General features: G+C 44.9%; 1 protein-coding gene across 2 annotated transcripts in view; it reads left to right on the forward strand.

Annotated features, from left to right (window-relative positions):
* LOC147727539 (E3 ISG15--protein ligase HERC5-like) overlaps positions 1 to 22,103 on the forward strand; it is a 324,404-nt gene that overhangs the window by 276,902 nt on the left and 25,399 nt on the right. For both annotated transcript variants that reach the window (XM_086961610.1, XM_086961611.1), the window contains 2 exons: positions 10,068 to 10,251; positions 10,351 to 10,459. In XM_086961610.1, coding sequence (XP_086817736.1) covers positions 10,068 to 10,251; positions 10,351 to 10,459 — 293 coding nt within the window. The remainder of the gene's footprint in view (positions 1 to 10,067; positions 10,252 to 10,350; positions 10,460 to 22,103) is intronic.

Genomic DNA, 22,103 nt, shown 5'->3' on the forward strand with positions numbered 1-22,103 from the left:
TTGCTAATACCAATCATGTCCCATTTATCAAATCCTTTTGTTCTCCACAAATTGCCCAGTCGATCAGAGTCATACAATGGTGTCACTCGGGTTAACCTATCACTCCACCCCATAGCAGCATTCTCGTCTCGCCACACTCGCACAGCACGGTATACACCTGTTACAACGCAACTTTTACAACTACCTACCATTACAACGCAACTTTTACAACGCATACCATTACAACGCATTGCGCTGGGGGGCGCTCTAGGATAGGGAATAAGTTTAATTTACTATCCAACACCTTCCCTAGTGTCCACGGGGACTGGAGTTGGAATAGTAAATTATACTTACCACTATCCAGCACCTCTAAGCGCTATACGTTGTAATGGTATGCGTTGTAATGGTCGCGTTGTAATGGTAGGTAGTTGTAATGGTATGCGTTATAACGTCATACATCCGCACAGCACTTTTCTTAGGGCCAGTCAGGGCGTTAAATGGCTCCTTAGAATACAGTGCCCTGTTAAAATTCCCACCTGGCAGAAGATGTTTATCCATTGCAAAGGCAGGAGTATGACCAGGGGCGTAGGTTACGTGATTAACCGTGCATAGCTGCGAGGCCCAGCAGTAGCGTCTGATGTCAGGGAGGGCGATGCCACCGTCATACCATGGCAAAGTGAGTTTGGGTAAGGAGATACGAGCACGCCCGTCCCAAATCAGTTGCCTCTGAAGGCTCTCAACCTCACGAAAATACCCGGGAGGTATAGGATCAAAGAAGTTCTGAAGTGCATGTAGGAACCTAGGGAGCGACATCATCTTAAAGAGAGTCGCACGCCCCAATGGGGAGAGGGGCAAGCGACGCCACCGTGAGACGTCAAGTTTAAGCCGCTGGAGAGGAGCATGAAGGTTACGGTCGTAACGAACGGTGGAATCCAAGGAGACATGAATCCCCAGGTACTTAAAACCAGGCTCGACCACCTGAATCGGGAATCTCTGGGGCAACGGGGGAAGATCCCCGGCCAGAACATAAACACAGGATTTGGTCCAGTTAATAACAAGACCCGAGTTCTTCCCGAAGGAGGTGAGAACATCAAAAAGCACATTAAGAGACTTCCGGGGTGAGGTGAGGTAAAGAAGAATGTCATCTGCATATAGCGAGACACGATCTTCAAAGTCAGGGGCCCACTGGATACCCCTGATCGAGGATTCCCAGCGAAGCCACTCGGCCAACGGCTCCAGGGCGAGGGCAAAAAGCAACGGAGACAGCGGACAGCCCTGACGGGTGCCACGCCCAAGTGCAAAAGGACCAGACACCCTGCCATTCACCACCACCTGGGCCAGTGGTCGTTCGTAAAGGAGCTTCACCCAGGCGATAAAATTCGAGCCGAAACCAAACTTGGAGAGAGCTGCCCAGAGATAAGGCCATTCAATTGTGTCAAAAGCCATGGTGGCATTGAGGGAAGCCAAAATGGCCGACTCAGTCAGAGTGCCAGCTCTCGCGAGAACTCCATGGAGTCTCCTAAGGTTAAGGGCTGTATTTCGATGCGGGATGAAACCGGATTGATCCGGATGGATCAAGTCGCCGACCACCTTAATCAGACGAGTAGCCAGTAATTTGGCAAGTATCTTGGGCTCAGCATTAAGCAGTGAAATGGGTCTGTAGGAAGCGCAACAATCACGTGGTTTACCTTCCTTGTGGATGACAACGATGGTGGCCAGGCGCTGGTCAATAGGAAGGAGACCAGTATCGAAGGCCTTGAGAAACATATTTCTCAAATATGGCGCCATTTTGTCGGGCCGTAACTTGTAGAGCTCAATAGGCAATCCATTGGGCCCCATGGCCTTACCAGATCGAAGGGCAAGAATGGCACCAGCGACCTCATCCACTGTTATAGGCGCATCCATCAAGGCCCTGTCCTCATCAGAGAGGCAGGGTAACGCAATATCACGCAGGAGCAAACGGGAATCACACTCATCCCTATCGCTCACAGAGGCATAGACCGTCTGAAAATGGTCCACAAAGCAATCAACAATCCCAATCGGGTCAGACACACGATCCCCATTCAACTTTTCAATCACCGGAACAACTCGATTCGCTCTCTCAGACTTGTCCAACCACGCAATAAGCTTACTCGCCTTATCACCCACATCATAGAGTCTACCCTGCTGGTCTTGATTCATGACTTTAGCCGCGTCTGTCACCAGGGCTCTGTAGTCTGCCTGCTTCAAAGCTAGGGAGTGTAAAGTTGCAGGAGTGTCATTTCCACCCAGTTCACTTTCAAGTACAGTTATTTCATCCTCGAGATGCAATAATTCTTCATGCTTGGCCTTCTTAGTAGCAGCAATCAATGACAATGAATAACCCCGAATAACAGTTTTGAAAGCCTCCTATAGTGAAACAGAAGAGGAGACAGACCCCACATTTTCATTAAAATAGGAATCGATGGCCTTGACCAGCTCAGAGCGCGTCTTGGGGTTTCATTAAAATAGCAATCGATGGCCTTGACCAGCTCAGAGCGCGTCTTGGGGTTTCGCAAGTACCAAGGATTAATAGGAGCAATTCTGCCCTCGCTACCTACCCCAACCGCAACCCATAGCCACAGGGGGGAATGATCAGAAATGCCCATGGGGAGGTGACGGACCTCTCGCACGGAGGAAGAGTGGGCCGCCGGCAGTAGGAAATAATTGATTCTAGAAAAACTGCCGTGGGCCCCAGAATGGAAAGTATATTGCAGTTGCGAGGGGTGTAGCAGCCTCCAAACATCCACCAATCCAAAGGTTTACAGCAGTTCAGAAAGCCACATCTGGAAATTCGGTAAGACTCTGGGGGGGGGGGGGGGGGGGGGATCGATCAGAGTTACCAGAGACCACCGAATTAAAATCCCCCCCAAGAATAAGGAGACCATCAGGAAGCCCCAACAAAAGCCGACCGAGGTCAGCATAAGCAGTGGCCTGGAGACCCGGGGGGCGAATACATTAACTATTGAGAGCATCTTACCCTCCCATCTCCCCGAAATAGCAGCATATCGACCCCTATCATCAAGTGTTATCTCATCTATTTCAAGGGGCAGAGAAGATCTAATCAGTATGCCCACCCCTCTGGAACCGGAGGTGAATCCAGCATGAGCAACCAGTCTATAACCACGTCTATCCAAAGCCCGGCAAGCATTCCCTATCAGATGGGTCTCCTGTAACAAAGCAATGTCAGGGGACTGGCGTCGAAGGAACTGAGAAACAACGCCACGTTTTATCTTATCCCCCATACCATTAACGTTCCAGGACAGCAACTTCAACTCACCACCCACCATCCCGGTAAAGGACCGTAACCCTCCCTCCTCGGAACCCAACTACAGAAGGATAAGAGCAAAGCATACAGTGCCATGTGAACAAAACAAATACAGTAACAAAAACAAACCCTCCCCCCACCCCCCAACAACCCCCCGTTACAACACCCCCACCCTGCACCCCTGTGTACGACTAAAAAGCCACCCCAATTTGCAGTGTGCCTGTCACCCTCTCATAATTACGCCACACAAAGATCCCAGGAGGAGGAGGAGGAGAGTCAACCCACACCCGAACCACCCTCGGGCTCAAGCCTAACAATAATGAAGCAAATGGCATAACTCAGCTGATAAATAGTTACAGGAAACCAGACATCGAGAACCACAGTGTCACTCCTGGGCCGATTTACCCCCCTCTGCTCCACCGGGGCGTCCGCTTAGATCGTCTCTTTTCGGCAATGAGTCGAGCCAGTCACTGGCGCAGTCAGGTCGATCAAAGAAAAATGTTTGTTCCTCATATTCGATGCGTAGTCGAGCTGGAAACAACATCGCATACTTGAGGCCCAAGTCCCGCAAGCGCCTCTTCACTCCCTGGAACCCCATCCTTTGTCGCTGGACTTGAGGAGTAAAATCCGGGTAGATGTTGACAGTACTATTGTCAAACTTCAATGGGCCACGACCTCAGGAGGCCTTGAGGATAGCGTCTCTGTCCCGAAAATGGAAAAGCCTTGCAATAATAAGCCTCGGGGGGGCCCCTGGTTTAATCTTCCCACCCGGAAAGAGATAAGCACGTTCAACAGCAAAGAATTTGCTAAGTCCGGCGGGAGCAAGATGATTGAGGATCAAATCCTCCACAAGAAGGTCAACAGTGGTGTCATCTTGATTTTCCGGCACTCCCACCAAGCCTATGTTGTTCCGCCGGGCCCTATTTTCATATTCGTCCAGTCTTCGGGCCATCAAGTCGTGCGTTGATCGCAGGTTACCAATTTCCGACTGTGCGTCCGCCATATCAGTGATGAGACTGGAGGTCTTCAAATCCAAAGCCTTGACCATCTCATTCGTCTTAGCCAGGTCCGCTCTGATAAGTGTGACATCAACGGCCACAGTATCGATCTTGGAGGCAAGAGCCTCATACTGTAACCCCATATCAGCCTTCATCCCAGTGATGGCACTCATTAGGTCCTGGAGCGAAACCTCCGATGGCGCGGTAGACTCCGTCCTGGGGTCCGCAAGAGTACGGCCGGTACTACCGGAGGGAACCCTTCGGTTGCGTATAGCGGTCCATCACATTAGTCTGGATAGGTCCTCCACGGGTCGGCGTCTTCGTCTTGCGCCTCTCGAACTCAGGTTTGGAAGCCATATTGGAAGCCGTGCCCCGAAGGGGCCCTCTGGACCTGGTGAAAATGGCCGATGCTGTTGAGATACCAAATCAGAATTTTAGGCCAATACTGTAGAATGCGAATCGAGGGATGAAGCAGGGGTAGAGAGATATGGCAGGACAACACAGCGGGTCGAAGCTGCACCGTCTTGGGAGCCGATCCGCTCTTTGAATAGTCAATTGAGGTGTCGAGGAGAAATCGAAACTGAAAGCACAATAAGGCCGACTGGGAGGATGTCCCTAAGGCCGTTGTTGTTGACTTACTCCTCGGCCCACCAAAACAGCAGAGTACCCAGTCTCGATCGGGGCGGGCCAGAAAGATGAAGTTGACGTAAAATCGGTTCCCGACATCCAAATTCGATTTTTGAAAGGATATTGGAGTCAGCAAGAGTAGATCTTCAAAAGCCCATAATAAGAACCAGGATATTTCGAGGATAGTAGCAGGAGGGCGGCGCGGGTCCCGGGAGCCCTCTGCTTACGCGACCATCTTGGACGCCCGCGTAGCTCCTCTGTTATTTTAATTTTTAATTTTAAAGAGCACACTTTTGGTTTGAGGCTACATAGCAGTCACTTCGATTGAGATTTGTGTTAAAAAAATGCTTTAAGACACTCATGCCTTTGGTTGCCATTTCATGATTTACAGCAGCTAGTGATCCAATAAGAAAAGCAACGGGAAGATGGAAACAAAGATAGATACAAATATGGAAAACTATCATCAACCTGACCAAGATTAATTTAACCAAGGTGGAGGAACAGATACTCAGTTTAGGACTTTCTTATTGCCCAGAGAGCAATTTCAATTATACTAAAACTAGGTTGGACATATATAGTGGCATAAAGAAGTTGAAAATAAGGAAACATCACATGTTACATAACAAGGAATTATCAGAAGTACCATCAACACAAAGAGAAAGAAAAGATCAACATAGCTCTATGGATTTATCCACGGATGATATGCCTCTGGAGAGCGCAATTGAAAATTCTACAGGTGTGATACCAAAAGCAACATCTGCCAGAGAACCAAGTGTACCATCCCCATTCCGGGCAAAGTCCACATGCAATTCGATCAGTCTGCAAGACTCAATTGATATCTTCAATGAGCATGTCATAGCTCAGATCAAACAATTGAATCACAAGTTATCGAACGCAAAAAGAAAATACAATAAACGCAATGTGGAATACTACACCCGGATGAAAAAAACTATAGAATGAAACCTCAATAGTCATCAGGAACTGCGATAAGGGAGGCAATATCATAATCTTGGACAAAGAGGACTACACCAAAGAGGCTTTATTACAATTAAATGATCAAACATGTTAAACTAAAAGTAATGGGTCAGATCTTAAAACAATATACAAAGCATACTATACCAAATTATCATCTTGGAGAACCAAAGGGTTAATAACCATGGAGGAATACAAATTCCTAAAGAATTAACATCCTATGACACCATTAATCTATTTTATTCCAAACATTCATAAAGACGCCTGTAAACCACCGGGGAGACCGATTATATTGGCGTGTGACGGACTATTGGAACATACGTCACAATATGTAGATTATTATTTACAAGGACATGTCAAATCCTTACCATCTTATGTGCAAGACACCAGTGACTTTTTAAAACCAATTGAAAGACTGTAATTGGCAAAGTGATTATTTACTAATAGCACTTGATGTAACATCACTTTACACCAGTATTAGACATGATGATGGTATAACAGCATTGAAACATTACTTATCCAATAGACCTGATCAACTCATACAGCACAGTCAAATGTTGATTGAAATGGTTGAGTATTGTATAAACAATAATGTTTTTATGTTTAAAATTATGCTCTTTCAACAAATAACAGGAGTAGACATGGGTGCCAGCTTCTCCCCCAGATATGCATGTTTGCACATGGGCTGGTGGGTTGACCAATTACAGGTATTGTATGCAAAACAATATCATCGCAAAACTCCAGAAAAAACTCCAACGCATCCAGAACGCATCAGCCAGACTCATACTAGACATCCCGCGTAAAGACCACATCTCTAGTCACCTGAAAAACCTCCACTGCTCCCCGTCAATAAGAGGGTTACTTTCCGCCTCCTAACCCACGCTCACAAAGCACTTTACGAACTTGGACCCGAATGCCTCAACACACGACTTTCCTTCTACACCCCCTCCCGCCAGCTACGACCCTCCAACCAAGCCCTTGCTACCGTACCTCGCATCAACAAAACCACCATGGGAGGTAGATCCTTCTCCTACCTCGCAGCTAAAACCTGGAACTCACTCCCCACTCACCTTCGTCTCACTCAGAACCACCTAGCATTCAGAAAGCAACTTAAAACTTGGATATTCGACAAGTAATTCCCCACCCTTCCTCAAGCGCCTTGAGACCCTCCGGGTATGTAGCGCGCTATATAAATCTTTTGACTTGACTTTGACTTGACTTGACTGTCTCGTAGACAATTTATTTGTTGTTTGGAAGGGCTCACATCAGCAGGCGCAGGAGTTTATTAACTAAATTAATGTAAATACACGAAATTTACACTTTACTGCCACGATAAGTGAAACTACAGTCAACGTTTTAGACACCCAGTTGTATATTCATAATAACAAAATAGAGACTAAATTGTATTGAAAAGAGACAGAAGGCAATTTGACGCTACATGCCATCACTGCCCACCCGAGAACTTGATAAACAGCATCCCCTGTGGGGAAATGCTGAGACTAAGGAGGGTGGACAGCGACCTTGAAACCCTCAAAAAGGCATAAGATGAGAGAAAGCCAGATAGTGACGGGGCCATAGTTAAATCCATGATTCCTAATAGATTAGAGCTGGTTAGAGATGATTAGAGATAAACAATAGAATATAGGAGGTCAGCAAGATCAACATGCAATTCAATGTAAACCCAAAACAGATGATTTTAGGATAATCATGGAATTTAGCAGGCAGGCCAAGGAATTGCAAGGTATTTTCTCGCGTAATTGGCCAATAGTATTGAGTTATCCCGTGATATGAACCACATTACCAAACAAGGTCTCTATTACACATAGCAGGGCACCCTCTATGAGGGATAAACTCGTTGAAACATAACTCTTTGAAACAAGCCCTGAACTGATTGAAAGCTGTAGTCGGCTCAAGACCCACAAGGGTTTCTTCATATGCAAGACATGTAAAGCATGTCAACAGGGAATAAACAAAACCAAGTGTACAACCCTCCTTTAGACCCAAGGAGATGTAAAATTAGCAAACTCCTGACAAGCAAAACTAAATATGAGATTTATGTATTGCTAGGCCCTTGTGGGCTACAATACATTGGAAGTACTAAACTTCAAGCACATAAACAGGTACTTCAACATTTTAGAGCTATCACTAATCAGGACAACACATACCCAGTAGCAAGACATTTCAAGGAGTATCACAGTTCAAGAAGTCAGGAATTAAAATATTTCCTTATAGATGCTGTTCTCCCGAGTAGAAGAGGAGGAAACAGGGAGGTCAAGTTACACATGCTTGAAACTAGATACATCCTTCAAATGGATTCTAAGCATCCAGGGGGGCCTAACATGACTGAAGATTTATACACCTGTCTCTAAAAATCTCTCAAAAATCTGGAAATGTATCAATTAAAAACTAACTAGTGATCACAAGTTATAAGGTTTTTATATTTTATATTGGATGTTTTATGTCATTTATATATTTATATATTTAATATTTATACATATGTGACTTTTTAACGTTTAAGACTCTATAGCTGCGACATTGAATCCTACTTTAAGCAATGTTATAATACGAGAATTGAGAATAATGAATTGACAGAAAATAGTACAAGAACACTACTTAATCCACTCCTGAGGCTGCCACTCCCACAAGCCATTTCCTGAGAAGAAGAGCGCAGGGACGCTCGAAACGCGTTGGATTCATTCATGGCGAAATCTGCTCTGCTGCATACACGGTGATGTTTGCACTACCATAGGAAAATTAATACTTGCCAACACTTCTGTGTGTGGGCCTCCAACGTAGGTGCACTTTCTTTTGGATAATGGATAATGTTAATGAATTATGGAGAATGAAATCCGCAGCAGCATGTTTAAGACACCGCCCATTGGAGTTTTTTTTTTTTAAATGGACATGTCACTCAAGCACCACAAGCCCCACAATGCAACATGTATATAAAGTCCATCTGGGGACCGGAAAAAAGATGATTGAAAGGCAGTTTGGCAGTGGTTGCTGGCGGCGTGTTGGGTGTTGGCTCGCCTCTGAGGAAGTTCGAGGAACGAACGAAATGCATAAGGAAAAGGCCACATGCTGTTCGACAAAGATTAAATACATGCAAATAGAAAAGTCAAGTGTGCGACTCATCTTTCCTTCGTGTGGGGGAGTGTTTGGAGTACATATAACGGCTTGGTTCCGCCGTAGAGTTAACGCACCACCCAAAGAGCGCCACAACGTTGCACAAATGAACCGATTGTGGAGACGTGGAAACACATAAGAGCAACGAGGTGTCACCAAGGACCGTCTTTGGTAAGGGCTTTATATCCAGCCTTGAAAATGGGTTGGATTTAAATTGACTTATTGCCTGAACAATGTTAATGAATTATGGAGAATGAAATCCGCAGCAGCATGTTTAAGACACCGCCCCTTTGGAGGTTTTTTTTTTTTAAATGGACATGTCACTCAAGCACCACAAGCCCCACAATGCAACATATATATAAAGTCCATCTGGGGACCGGAAAAAGATGATTTAAAGGCAGTTTGGCAGTGGTTGCTGGCGGCGTGTTGGGTGTTGGCTCGCCTCTGAGGAAGTTCGAGGAACGAACGAAATGCATAAGGAAAAGGCCACATGCTGTTCGACAAAGATTAAATACCTGCAAATAGAAAAGTCAAGTGTGCGACTCGTCTTTCCTTCGTGTGGGGGAGTGTTTGGAGTATATATATATATATATATATATATATATATATATATATATATACCATGTTGGTACGTATATGTGAAGTTAAGCATAGAAAATCTACACTTACCTGTCAATAGTTTTTTCGATATTTTTGACCTTGATATTAAGTACCTGTACCCTCAATATTCTGACTTTGCAATTTAGTAAGTACACCTTGTAGTGGTAGATCATCTAGTGGTAGATCACCATGGACTGGGACATAATTGAGTTGTATTTGGCGGACACTGACCCTGTCATCCTATAGGCAAATGACGTCTGGTGAATGATGCTGTGTTGGGCCTTCAGGTGAGAGGTCATTGTCTGACACTTGCCCAACTCTTGGGTCCTGACTCGCTACTGCTCGTTGGCTCACTTCCAGAAATCTTTTTTCCTCTTTTTTTCATATATGCTTTCATCCCTATTGTGAATGTTAGTAATTTCTGCTTATTTATGAGGTGCTAGGCACCTTTTAACATGAGCTTGTTTCTTTTATTGCAGACATGACTATGTAAACATGTATGTAGACTACGTGTTCAACAAGTCTGTGGAGACAGCTTTCGAGGAATTCAAAAGGGGTTTTTACAAAGTCTGTGAAAAAGAGCTTCTCAAAGATTTCCATCCGAAGGAACTGAGAAGTATCATCATTGGAAACGAGGAATATGATTGGAAGAAATTAGAACAGGTTTGTGTGAAGTGTACCTGATCTATGGATTATTTTATGGCTATTATCTAATGAAATCTCCTCAGTAAATTTTCGATATTTTTGTTTTTTGTTTTAAAGAATGCAGAATATGATGGCGCTTTTAAACAGCAGTCACCCCATCCAACTATTAACATATTCTGGGAGGTTTTCCATGAACTGCCATTGTCAGAAAAGAAGAAATTCCTTTGTAAGTATGTAGGAATAAACATATTTTTCCTAGGAAGATGCTGTGGCAGCTTCTAGGGGACAGCCCCAAAACCAATTGTTTATTATGATTTCCAGTGCTTAATTCACAAAATAATAAGTGATGTGCTCAAAGTTTTGTTCTGAAGCTCGCGACCGGTGGTATCAATTTGTTGGGGTGCTGAACAGTAAGCCTGCAGATTCTTTATTCCACTGCATGCCTCTTTAATCCACCACCAGACACTCCCTGCACCTTTATCACACTCTTGCAGGTTCTTTTTCTTCCCTGCTTTCTCCCATTTGTCACTTTTTTTCCATCTTTCGCTTCCTCCTTTCCCCTTGTGTGTTTTTTCCCACTCTTCCTCTGGATCAGTTTGTTAAGGAAAAATAAGCGCGAGTCTCCACCTGCAAACCACCGGCTCAAATTGAGCATTGATGGTGCCTATGCAACAGAGGTACTGGACAGAACTCTAACTCATACTGAACAAGTAGCTCATTAATGACTTTGTTATGAGGTCCCTGATAATTCCAATTAGTCAGTAACAAAAATGACTAGAGCATTAGAATTATAAAGCCTGCAGTTATTCTGTGGACCCATTGCATTTCACCATTGGGACTGTGGCTGCTGGAAGCCTCTGGGAGCCACACACGCAATTAAACTAGACTAGACTCCTGAACAGTCTGCAAACCTACAAAAGAACCTGACATCTTGATTGGGGGATGTATGACGTTACATCGCAAACTATTACAACGCACACCGTTACAACGCAGATGCATTTACAACGAATGCCTTTACAGCGCATGACATTACATAGCAGATGCTATTACAACGCATGCCATTACAACGTAAGTATAGGTAAGTATATTATTTTATTAAAAAATGTAATTAATTAAAATTAAATTAATTTTATAAATTACATTATTTTTAAATAATTATTTTGTACATATACATATATTAATTTTAAAAAATTGATTAGGTATTTTAAAAACCCTAAAAATACCCCTGTACCCCAAAAACCAAACCCAGCCCTGAAACCTAAAAATACCCCTGTACCCCAGAACCCAAACCCGACCCTGAAACCTAAAAATACCCCTGTACCCCAAAACCCAAACCCAGCCCTGAACCCTAAAAATACCCCTGTACCCCAAAACCCAAACACAACCCTGAAACCTAAAAATACCCCTGTACCCCAAAACCCAAACCCAGCTCTGAAACATAAAAATACCCCTGTAACCCAAAACCCAAACCCAACCCTGAAACCTAAAAATACCCCTGTACCCCAAAACCCAAACCCAACCCTGAAACCTAAAAATACCCCTGTACCCCAAAACCCAAACCCAACCCTGAAACCTAAAAATACCCCTGTACCCCATAACCCAAACCCAACCCTGAAACCTAAAAATACCCCTGTACCCCAAAACCCAAACCCAACCCTGAAACCTAAAAATATCCCTGTACCCCATAACCCAAACCCAGCCCTGAAACCTAAAAATAGCCCTGTACCCCAAAACCCAAACCAAACCCTGAAACCTAAAAATACCCCTGTACCCCAAAACCCAAACCCAACCCTGAAACCTAAAAATACCCCTGTACCCCAAAACCCAAACCCAGCGCTGAAACCTAAAAATACCCCTGCACCCCAAAACCCAAACCCAACCCTGAAACCTAAAATACCCCTGTACCCCAAAACCCAAACCCAACCCTGAAACCTAAAAATACCCCTGTACCCCAAAACCCAAACCCAACCCTGAAACCTAAAAATACCCCTGTACCCCATAACCCAAACCCAACCCTGAAACCTAAAAATACCCCTGTACCCTAAAACCCAAACCCAACCCTGAAACCTAAAAATAACCCTGTACCCCATAACCCAAACCCAGCCCTGAAACCTAAAAATACCCCTGTACCCCAAAACCCAAACAATATATATATATAAAAAAACTTTAATTAATTTATTTTAATTATTTGTAATATTTTTTAAATAAAAAAAAGGTTAAACAAAATGATATACTTACCTATACTTACGGTGTAAAGGCATGCGTTGTAAAAGCATCTGCTATGTAATATCATGCGTTGTAAATGCCAGAAACCGGTCCCCGGTAGCTTGTCTCCTTTCTGGTGAAGAATTGGCTTGGTAGTTTAGTCTGCCCTGTTCCCATGATGCACTGGGCCAGGGACAGACTGATTTGCATATAGCCAGGTTCTGAGCTGGGATGGGGCAGTGAGATAAATAACGGTGATGGATCAAGCCCTGATCTTTGGACTGGGTAAGAGTGGTCTGTTTAACTCAGACACTCTGTTCATCACCACCCCCTTTTTGTAAATCGTTTTTGGCCACTATAGGTGTGGCAGGGTATACTCAGACATGAGTCCCTTTCTCACTGCTCCATCAGGATTCAAGCAAGCCGGGCCGAAGAAGGCTGAAATGCCAGAAACCGGTCCCCGGTAGCTTGTCTCCTTTCTGGTGAAGAATTGGCTTGGTAGTTTAGTCTGCCCTGTTCCCATGATGCACTGGGCCAGGGACAGACTGATTTGCATATAGCCAGGTTCTGAGCTGGGATGGGGCAGTGAGATAAATAACGGTGATGGATCAAGCCCTGATCTTTGGACTGGGTAAGAGTGGTCTGTTTAACTCAGATACTCTGTTCATCACCACCCCCTTTTTGTAAATCGTTTTTGGCCACTATAGGTGTGGCAGGGTATACTCAGACATGAGTCCCTTTCTCACTGCTCCATCAGGATTCAAGCAAGCCGGGCCGAAGAAGGCTGAAATGCCAGAAACAGGTCCCCGGTAGCTTGTCTCCTTTCTGGTGAAGAATTGGCTTGGTAGTTTAGTCTGCCCTGTTCCCATGATGCACTGGGCCAGGGACAGACTGATTTGCATATAGCCAGGTTCTGAGCTGGGATGGGGCAGTGAGATAAATAACGGTGATGGATCAAGCCCTGATCTTTGGACTGGGTAAGAGTGGTCTGTTTAACTCAGACACTCTGTTCATCACCACCCCCTTTTTGTAAATCGTTTTTGGCCACTATAGGTGTGGCAGGGTATACTCAGACATGAGTCCCTTTCTCACTGCTCCATCAGGATTCAAGCAAGCCGGGCCGAAGAAGGCTGAAATGCCAGAAACCGGTCCCCGGTAGCTTGTCTCCTTTCTGGTGAAGAATTGGCTTGGTAGTTTAGTCTGCCCTGTTCCCATGATGCACTGGGCCAGGGACAGACTGATTTGCATATAGCCAGGTTCTGAGCTGGGATGGGGCAGTGAGATAAATAACGGTGATGGATCAAGCCCTGATCTTTGGACTGGGTAAGAGTGGTCTGTTTAACTCAGACACTCTGTTCATCACCACCCCCTTTTTGTAAATCGTTTTTGGCCACTATAGGTGTGGCAGGGTATACTCAGACATGAGTCCCTTTCTCACTGCTCCATCAGGATTCAAGCAAGCCGGGCCGAAGAAGGCTGAAATGCCAGAAACCGGTCCCCGGTAGCTTGTCTCCTTTCTGGTGAAGAATTGGCTTGGTAGTTTAGTCTGCCCTGTTCCCATGATGCACTGGGCCAGGGACAGACTGATTTGCATATAGCCAGGTTCTGAGCTGGGATGGGGCAGTGAGATAAATAACGGTGATGGATCAAGCCCTGATCTTTGGACTGGGTAAGAGTGGTCTGTTTAACTCAGACACTCTGTTCATCACCACCCCCTTTTTGTAAATCATGTAATATCATGCGTTGTAAAGGCATGTGTTGTAAAGGATACTGCGTTGTAATGGTGTGCGTTGTAACGTTGTGCGTTGTAATAGTTGCGTTGTAACGGCTGTTTCCCGATTGGGGTCCTACGTTTTCAATTAAAGGGAAAAAATTACAGAAGCAAGGAAGCAAGAACATTCCTCTATTAAGGGGCCTAGAATTGGGCTTCACCAAGATAGGTCTGTGGCGACTTCACAGAAATGGAACGTCATGAAACTTGTCACAGACTGTCCTTGAACATATAAGGTACCATATATTTGGAGTAATCCTTGAGATTTATATTTTGCTGGGATTAGTTACTTATGGTAAAATCCCTATTAGAATCAAAGTTAATTCCACGTCTGGTGGATGAGTAGAGAAATGCCATGACAGATGAAACAAGCATTTGCAATGCAATAGGTCTCGCATTAGGAAAGTTTGAGCTATTGGTCTTGTAAATGACACATTTTTTATTTATGTGTTGGTTTTGAAAATAGCAAACTTAATAGCTTTGTCATTTACAATGCCAATAGTTTTAACTTTCGCAAATGTGACACCTATAGCATTTGTAATGCAATATGTGTTGTATTTATGTGACTTAGATGTATTGATATTCCAAATAACAATGGCTTTTGACATTTTTAATAATTAATACTTAAATAAAAGTTATTGTACTTTTTAATAGCAATAGCTTAAACTTTTGTAAAAAAAAAATGTGAAGATTATGTTAATTGTATTTTATTGTGACGAAAATCCAAGAACAGAAGTGAAATTTTAACATCTTTTTGTGACATTTGTAATAAAGCTTGAAACATTGAGAGAACACATTTGAACCAGTTGTTGAATGGTTGCACAGATTGATGCTGTGGTGGTGCTGAGTGATGTTGTGGTGGCGACAAGTGATGCTGTGACGTTCAGTGATGCTGTGGTAGCGCCTAGTGATGTTGTATTTCCCATGAGTGATGCTGTGGTGGTGCTGAGTGATGCTGTGGTGAAGCGATATAGAGTGAGGGCGATAGATAGATAGAGTGATGGTGATAGATAGAGTGAGTGCGATAGATAGATAGAGTGTATTTATGTTGCATTGAGTAGTGTAAGTGTGAGGTGTGTAATTATATGGTACTGAGTGGTATTATGTGAAGTGTGTTTACGTTGCATTTAGAAGAGTAATTATATGGCGTGTAATTATGTGGCACTGAGTGGTAATATGGGGAGTGCATGTTGTATTCAGTAGAGTAATTATGTGGCACTGAGTGGTATTTGGAGTGTATGTTGCATTGAGTGCAGTGTAATTATGTAGCATATAATTATATGGCACTGAGTGGTATTGTTTGGAGTGTATGTTGCATTGAGTGCAGTGTAATTATGTAGCATAGTATGTGGCACTGAGTGGTATTGTGTGGAGTGTGTGTTGCATTCAGTAGAGTGTACTTATGTGGCACTGAGTGGTATTTGGAGTGTATGTTGCATTGAGTGCAGTGTAATTATTTGGCGTGTAATTATGTGGCAAAAGTGATATTTGGAGTGTATTTTGCATTGAGTGCAGTGTAATTATGCAGTGTGTAATTATGTGGCACTGAGTGGTATTTGGAGTGTATGTTGCATTGAGTGCAGTGTAATTATGTAGCATATAATTATGTGGCACTGAGTGGTATTGTGTGGAGTGTGCGTTGCATTCAGTAGAGTATGTGGTGTGTAATTATGTGGCACTGAGCGGTATTTGTAGTGTATGTTGCATTGAGTGCAGTGTAATTATGTTGCATATAGCTATGTGGCACTGAGTGGTATTTGAAGTGTATGTTGCATTGAGAGCTGTGTAATTATGTGGCAGTGTGTGAGGCAGTGCTGTTTGTGTGTGAGGCAGCGCAGTGTGTGTGTGTGTGAGGCAGTGTGTGTGTGTGTGTGTGTGTGGCAGCGCAGTGTGTGTGTGTGTGTGAGGCACTGCAGTGTGTGTGTGTGTGAGGCAGCGCAGTGTGTGTGTGAGGCAGCGCAGTGTGTGTGTGAGGCAGCACAGTGTGTGTGTGAGGCAGCGCAGTGTGTGTGTGAGGCAGCGCAGTGTGTGTGAGGCAGCGCAGTGTGTGTGTGAGGCAGTGTGTGTGTGAGGCAGCGCAGTGTGTGAGGGAGGGCAGTGTGTGTGTGAGGCATTGCAGTATGTGTGAGGCAGCGCAGTGTGTGTGAGGCAACGCAGTGTGTAGCAGGGCAGTGTGTGCGTGATGCAGCGCAGTGTGTGTGTGAGGCAGTGTAGTGTGTGTCTCGCAGTGTGTGTGTAACAGCGCAGTGTGTGTGATAGAACAGTGTGAGTGACACACAGCAGTGTGTGACTACATAGTGTGTGTGAGGCAGCGCAGTGTGTGTGAGGCAGCGCAATGTGTGTGTGTGTGTGAGGCAAATTGTGTAGTAAACCTCGAATCGCCGCGGAATCAATTCCACTGGCCCCGCCCAATGTTTACACTATATTTATGAAAGGTAATAGAAAGAAATCTTAATTTCACGCAACGTGGGCCTCTGAATATTTCAAAATTCAATTTTTAAGAGCACGTCACTTTGGAAATGTTCTTCCCAGGAGGTAGCGGCAGCGGTCCCAAAATAAACAAAAACACAGAGCGGGAACATGCTGCAATCGCCTGTCATTTCCAAACCGGGTGAGCCGGGAGGGGGCCTGTTAGACATAAGGTACATTCACTGCAGAAATAGCTTTCATCTGGCGGGAGGCGCTGTGCAGGGAGTCCCTGGCGGGTCAGGGGTGGGGTGATCGAGCTTTATTAGGGTTCCCCAGGGGAGTTCTAGACACTGCTGTCCCAATCCTTTAACTCGTTCAGCGCCTTAGGCAGACAAAAGAATGCGCCGTAGATCGCACAAGGCGCTCTCCTTGACCTCAACCTATGACGGGAGGCGCCGCAGCAAGCCTCCTCTGCCCCAAGAGCCCACCTATACCAATACCATCGATTGCTCAAGCGCCTAAATACGGGTCACAATGAATCGCTATATCAATGGCCTTATAAAAACAAGTAGTTGACACGCATATCTCGGCAGCAGGTGCATTGCCCCCGGATATGCCTCCGCAGCCCAGACTCACCCAGAGGAAGAAGTTGAGGGCCTCCCGGCTGTACAGGCTGCTTCCTAGAGGGAGGATGAGGATGCTGTAGCCTGGCCGCACGGCCATGGGGGCTACCGGGGGGGAAACGGCCCCGGGGTGCCGGCAGCATGGCGCTGGGTGTGTGACTGTGAACGGGAGGGGGGGCGGTGCGAGGGAGACACCTGCTTCTATGCAACCAATCAGCAGGGCCAAGGGTGGGTATGTGGAGGGGAGGGATGTGATGCACGTGCAGACCCTAGGCCAATAGATGCGCATCTCCATTAAAAGGCAGGCGGCTTTGGATTATATTTTTACTGTTGCATCTATACAGCAAACTTCATCTCCTAGCGGAGTTCCTCTTTCAATAAGGCCACGACTCATAATAACCAGCACTCGTATGCCTCCTACAGCGTTTCACAGCCTTCCCTGGGGTGGGACTTCCGCCTTTTGCGGGAAGCCCGCGCCCACAAAGTGACTGGACGAAAAGGCAGAAGGCGGAAGTCCCGCCCCAGGGGAGGCTGTGAAACGCTGTAGGCATGTAGGAGGAGCAGAGGCCGCGATGCAAGTGAGGGAAACCCCGCGTGACAGATCCTGTAGCCAGGTGGGTGGGGCTTAGTTGTAGGGGGTGTGTGTGTGCGTGTGGGTGTGTGCGCGTGTGTGTATGCAGTGTGTGTGTGTGTGCGTGCGTCTGTGTGTGCATGCGTGAGTGTGGCTGTGTGTGTGTGCACGCGATTGCAAGAGGCTGACTTACTGTGAATGTGGGACAGGAGATGTGCATGGCGCCGGGCTCGGCATGCGCGCCCACGAGGTGAAATCACCGAGGGCTTGCGCGTGCCCATCCCCTGTCTCACATTCCCAGGAAGAGGATAACAAAAGATGCTTCGCTGGATGCAGCGCTTCGCGCTGCTACACCCGCTCGACCTAAAAAAGAAAGCTGTACTCGTGGTTCGTGGAAGATAGATTAAGAGCAAAAAGAAGGGATTTCTGCACCTACAGAAAGCAAGGCTCTCGATGGTAGATGAGATCTTTTGCAAGGACAATTCCGGTGCAGAGGACACTGAATAACGACTGTGATTGGCGATATCGAGCAGAGTTTGTACAAAGTCTGTTTTTTCTATTTCAGGTATTAGGAGAGCATGGTGGGGCGGTTCAGGTGAGGGATCCATAGGTGTTTATTGGGTGGAGTCTTCTTGGTTAAATCCCTCTTCCAGCACTTTTCAGTCTTGGAAGTGGAATTTAGAGCACAAGAATTGTTACTTATTTTGGCCTTTGGCTGCTTGGGTCTTTTGCTACACAGTTGATGATGGGGACTGATAATGTCCAGTTGCAGAGGTCTGAGAGCAGGGTGTATCCATGCTGGCGGTCTCAGCTATTCTACGACGGAATCAACTCTGTCCAGACAGGCTAAAGTAGTGGAAAAAATCTAGAACACTTAGCAGCCACAATCACTCTCCTGATGGGCAGGGGCCAAATGTATCCCCTTAATGTCAGAGTCCTGTATGCTCCTGCTTAAAGGATGAATGTCCTGAGCTTTCGGAGATGGCGCAAGACATTCTTGAGGCCCATTTGATACATCTGGACACTTGCAGCATGAGGTCTGGATATTTCCTCACTAAGTTCTCTGCTGTCACCAGACCCTTCTTCTTGCGCATGCAAGCTTTTCCATCCAGGGTTCTAGAGTGAATAAAGAGAATAGGTGGTTGATCCCCAGTGGCAAACTTGGGGTTAGAGAGATTATGTTGGCCTCTGTCTATGCTCAAAACCTGAGACAGGAAAAATTATCTTGGCAATTAATGTTAACAGTAAAATAGATCACTGAATTTACATAATGCACATTGGTCATGAAAATGGAACAGATGCTTGTTATAGGTAGGACAAGGGATAAAAGCTGACTTCCTTATGAAGGAACAGTAGTCCTTCCGGGTGAGATTATCATTGGCTTGTGGTATTGAGTTTAATGAATACTTTAAACACTCAAAATTACATGAGATTTTTTAAATATTTTTGGCAACTAACAAAATGTATGCAAGGCTAGATGTAGTACTAATTGACCAGTAATTGAGATGAATGCTAGATGCAGCACGTCATAGGCTCAACTCACTATCTGATCATGCACCTCTGCTATAAACAATATTTTGGGAGTGGCAAGAGAACCCACCATGAGTTTCATGGTGGTCCAATAAAGGCCTTGTATGGGACACAGTATTTGAGGCAACTGTAAAATAACACATTTTGGAGGGTCTAGCAGAGTGACAAATGTAAGGCCATTACAATCTGAGACTCACTTGAGGAAGTCACTAGAGGAGGTTTATTGTTAAGACAGCTTTCCTCAAAGCACTTGAAGAAAGTGTCCTTCAGAAGCTTCAAGGGGATCTGAGTGTAGCTAAAGCTAAACATAAATAAATCCTAGAGGCTCTGGCACAAAGTGATGGCTTTGAGGACACAATTGCAGATGCTGAAAAGCAACAAGATAGAGTATTCTATGCCACAAGTCAATTAGAAATATGACAGGAGCAAATGAAGCGGGAAAGCTGCAGGCCTCATAATTAAGGAAACAGCAAGCGCTTCACATTTATAGGCCATTACAAATGACAAAGTAGTGCAATATGAGGATCACATCATAAAACCCAACAGTTTTAGCAATTCTGTGGGTTGATGTAGATAGTGATAGACACACCAATTGATGAAGGGCGAGTATTTCAGGAAGCACACAAGTACTCTGATTCTTCCCGGAGGTACCAGAAGAAACAGTCTCCAAAGAAGTAGTTATCAGTGCTACCAGATCCTTGTATCTCTGGACTAGATGGTTTTACACCTTCTTTAGGAGTTTCCATACTTCAGTAATCAAGCTTTTGACCGTACAATATAAATGTTTTGCATCCTGAGCCAGGGTTACAAACCATTTTCCTTTCCATGTGTTGTCCTGCAAGAGTCATCGATAAGTCCCTCATTATTCAACCTATAGGTGGCTCCATTAGCAAACTAATAAGAACATTTGGCTTCTCAACCATCTCTTATGTGACGATACTCAACTAGTGGTATCTATTACTAATGACACAGAAGAAGTGGCTGACTGATTTAATAATTGCATGAGAGCCATAGTGAATTGGACGCAGCTAAATTCTGAAAAGGCAGAGGTACTTATCCTTGTAAATGATATTTCCTTTTGGGATAATGCATAGTGGCCAAGGACTTTGGGCCCTCTGCCTTCTTTTGTATTGAAAGCGAGAAATTTGGGAATCATTTTTGTTTCCAAACTCACCTTTGTTGATCAGACCAATCAGCTTACGTCAGCTTGCTTTTTTCTGCTAAAAACACTAAAGTAAATTCTGCCCATCATACCCTATGATCTTAGGAAAACAGTCACTATCGCTTTGGGTTTTTCAAAACTGGATTATTACAATGCCCTTTATTTGGGCTTGCAGCAAAGGATGTCCAAAAGGTTGCAGAGGATACAGAAGCAGCAGCTTGTCTGCTTGAAAATATCAAGAAGTTCGACTCTGTCTCGAAAGCCTTAGAGGAATTACATTGGCTCCCTGTCAGAAAAGGATACACTGGAGCGGCCCCCTCAGGAACTGAAGATCTTACCCCAGATCCCACAGACCAAAACCAGTGACAATCGAGAATCCGCTGTCTCTGGAGTTAGCCCTGGGGGAAAGAAGAAGTGGAAGACAAAACAAGAAAGACAGGCTTCTGGACACTAGCTCCGCCTCAGGACTTGGACTGGAAATTCCCTGTAAAGCAAACACAACAATTATCCTCCCTAGCACTGCGAAACTACTTTAACATTTACTTCTAATCTCCTGTTTTTTAACACACTCTTAACAGTGTCTGCTATGAAGCTAGCTACTCTCCAAACTGTTTTGCCTGTAGTGTATTTTGTAAAATCTGATTAATTGGAAGAATAAGCTGGTACTTTTTAGTAGTTGCTTTTTAGAATCTTTTCTGTGCCAGCGAATATTCTCCCCGAGGATTTTACAGTCTCAAGTAAGGTTAGAAATACTGTCTTTCGTATTACTTCATAATTCCTCAAAAGGTTAAGGCTTGCATACTCCTCAAGTCTTTCATCAATAATGCAATGTGCCTAGTCACTTGAAGTTTTCTCAAAAAACTAATGGTGCACAGTCTCTGAGCAAGTCTTTAACTTCAGAGTACTCAGTTTCCAAAAGAAAGAAAGTCTCTAGAAGGCTGGAGGCAGCAGCAAGTTACAAGAGCTTGTCAATGCCCGAGAACCTTGAAGCCTCCAAATCATTGCCAGAGATTCATAAGAACAACTAGATACGCTTACTTGCAATTGTGAGTTCTTCTCTTGACAGAGATACTCCCGGAATACCTGCTCCTTGGATTTTCTACTCGTGAGGTAAGCTTCTATCCGCCGACGCTGAGGAGAAAAGAATGTTATTAGAACTCGCTCTCCAAAACCTTAAGAAATGGCATTCTCATTTACTTCCCATTAAAATGAAGGAAGAAGGCATCAATTCTACGAATTTTCTGAGGTAACCGCTATGATTTGACAGCGAGCGTCAGGCGAAAGCTCCTGTCAGATGATTTCAGTCAGTTGAAGTGCGCAGCGCGCTGGTCGTGCATGCGCATCACAGCCGCGCTTTGGGTCGTGACAGAATAACTATACCGCAACCCACTACCAGAAGCGGGAACGATCCGATAGTCCTCCAACATGGCGGAGCGCTGCAATTCCAACAGCACCCGCCGAAGAGAGGATCTCCAACATTGACTTCTTCTTTTCCATAACGAACCCCTACCAGCTGGTAAGGAAACAGAAGCCAAAGGAATCCTCTAGGGCGGGGATAGCGGATCCTGACAGTACCCCCCACCAAAGAGCATCCCCCCA

The sequence above is a fragment of the Lissotriton vulgaris genome, chromosome 3_1, assembly GCF_964263255.1.
Source record: "Lissotriton vulgaris chromosome 3_1, aLisVul1.2, whole genome shotgun sequence".
Classification (NCBI taxonomy): domain Eukaryota; kingdom Metazoa; phylum Chordata; class Amphibia; order Caudata; family Salamandridae; genus Lissotriton; species Lissotriton vulgaris.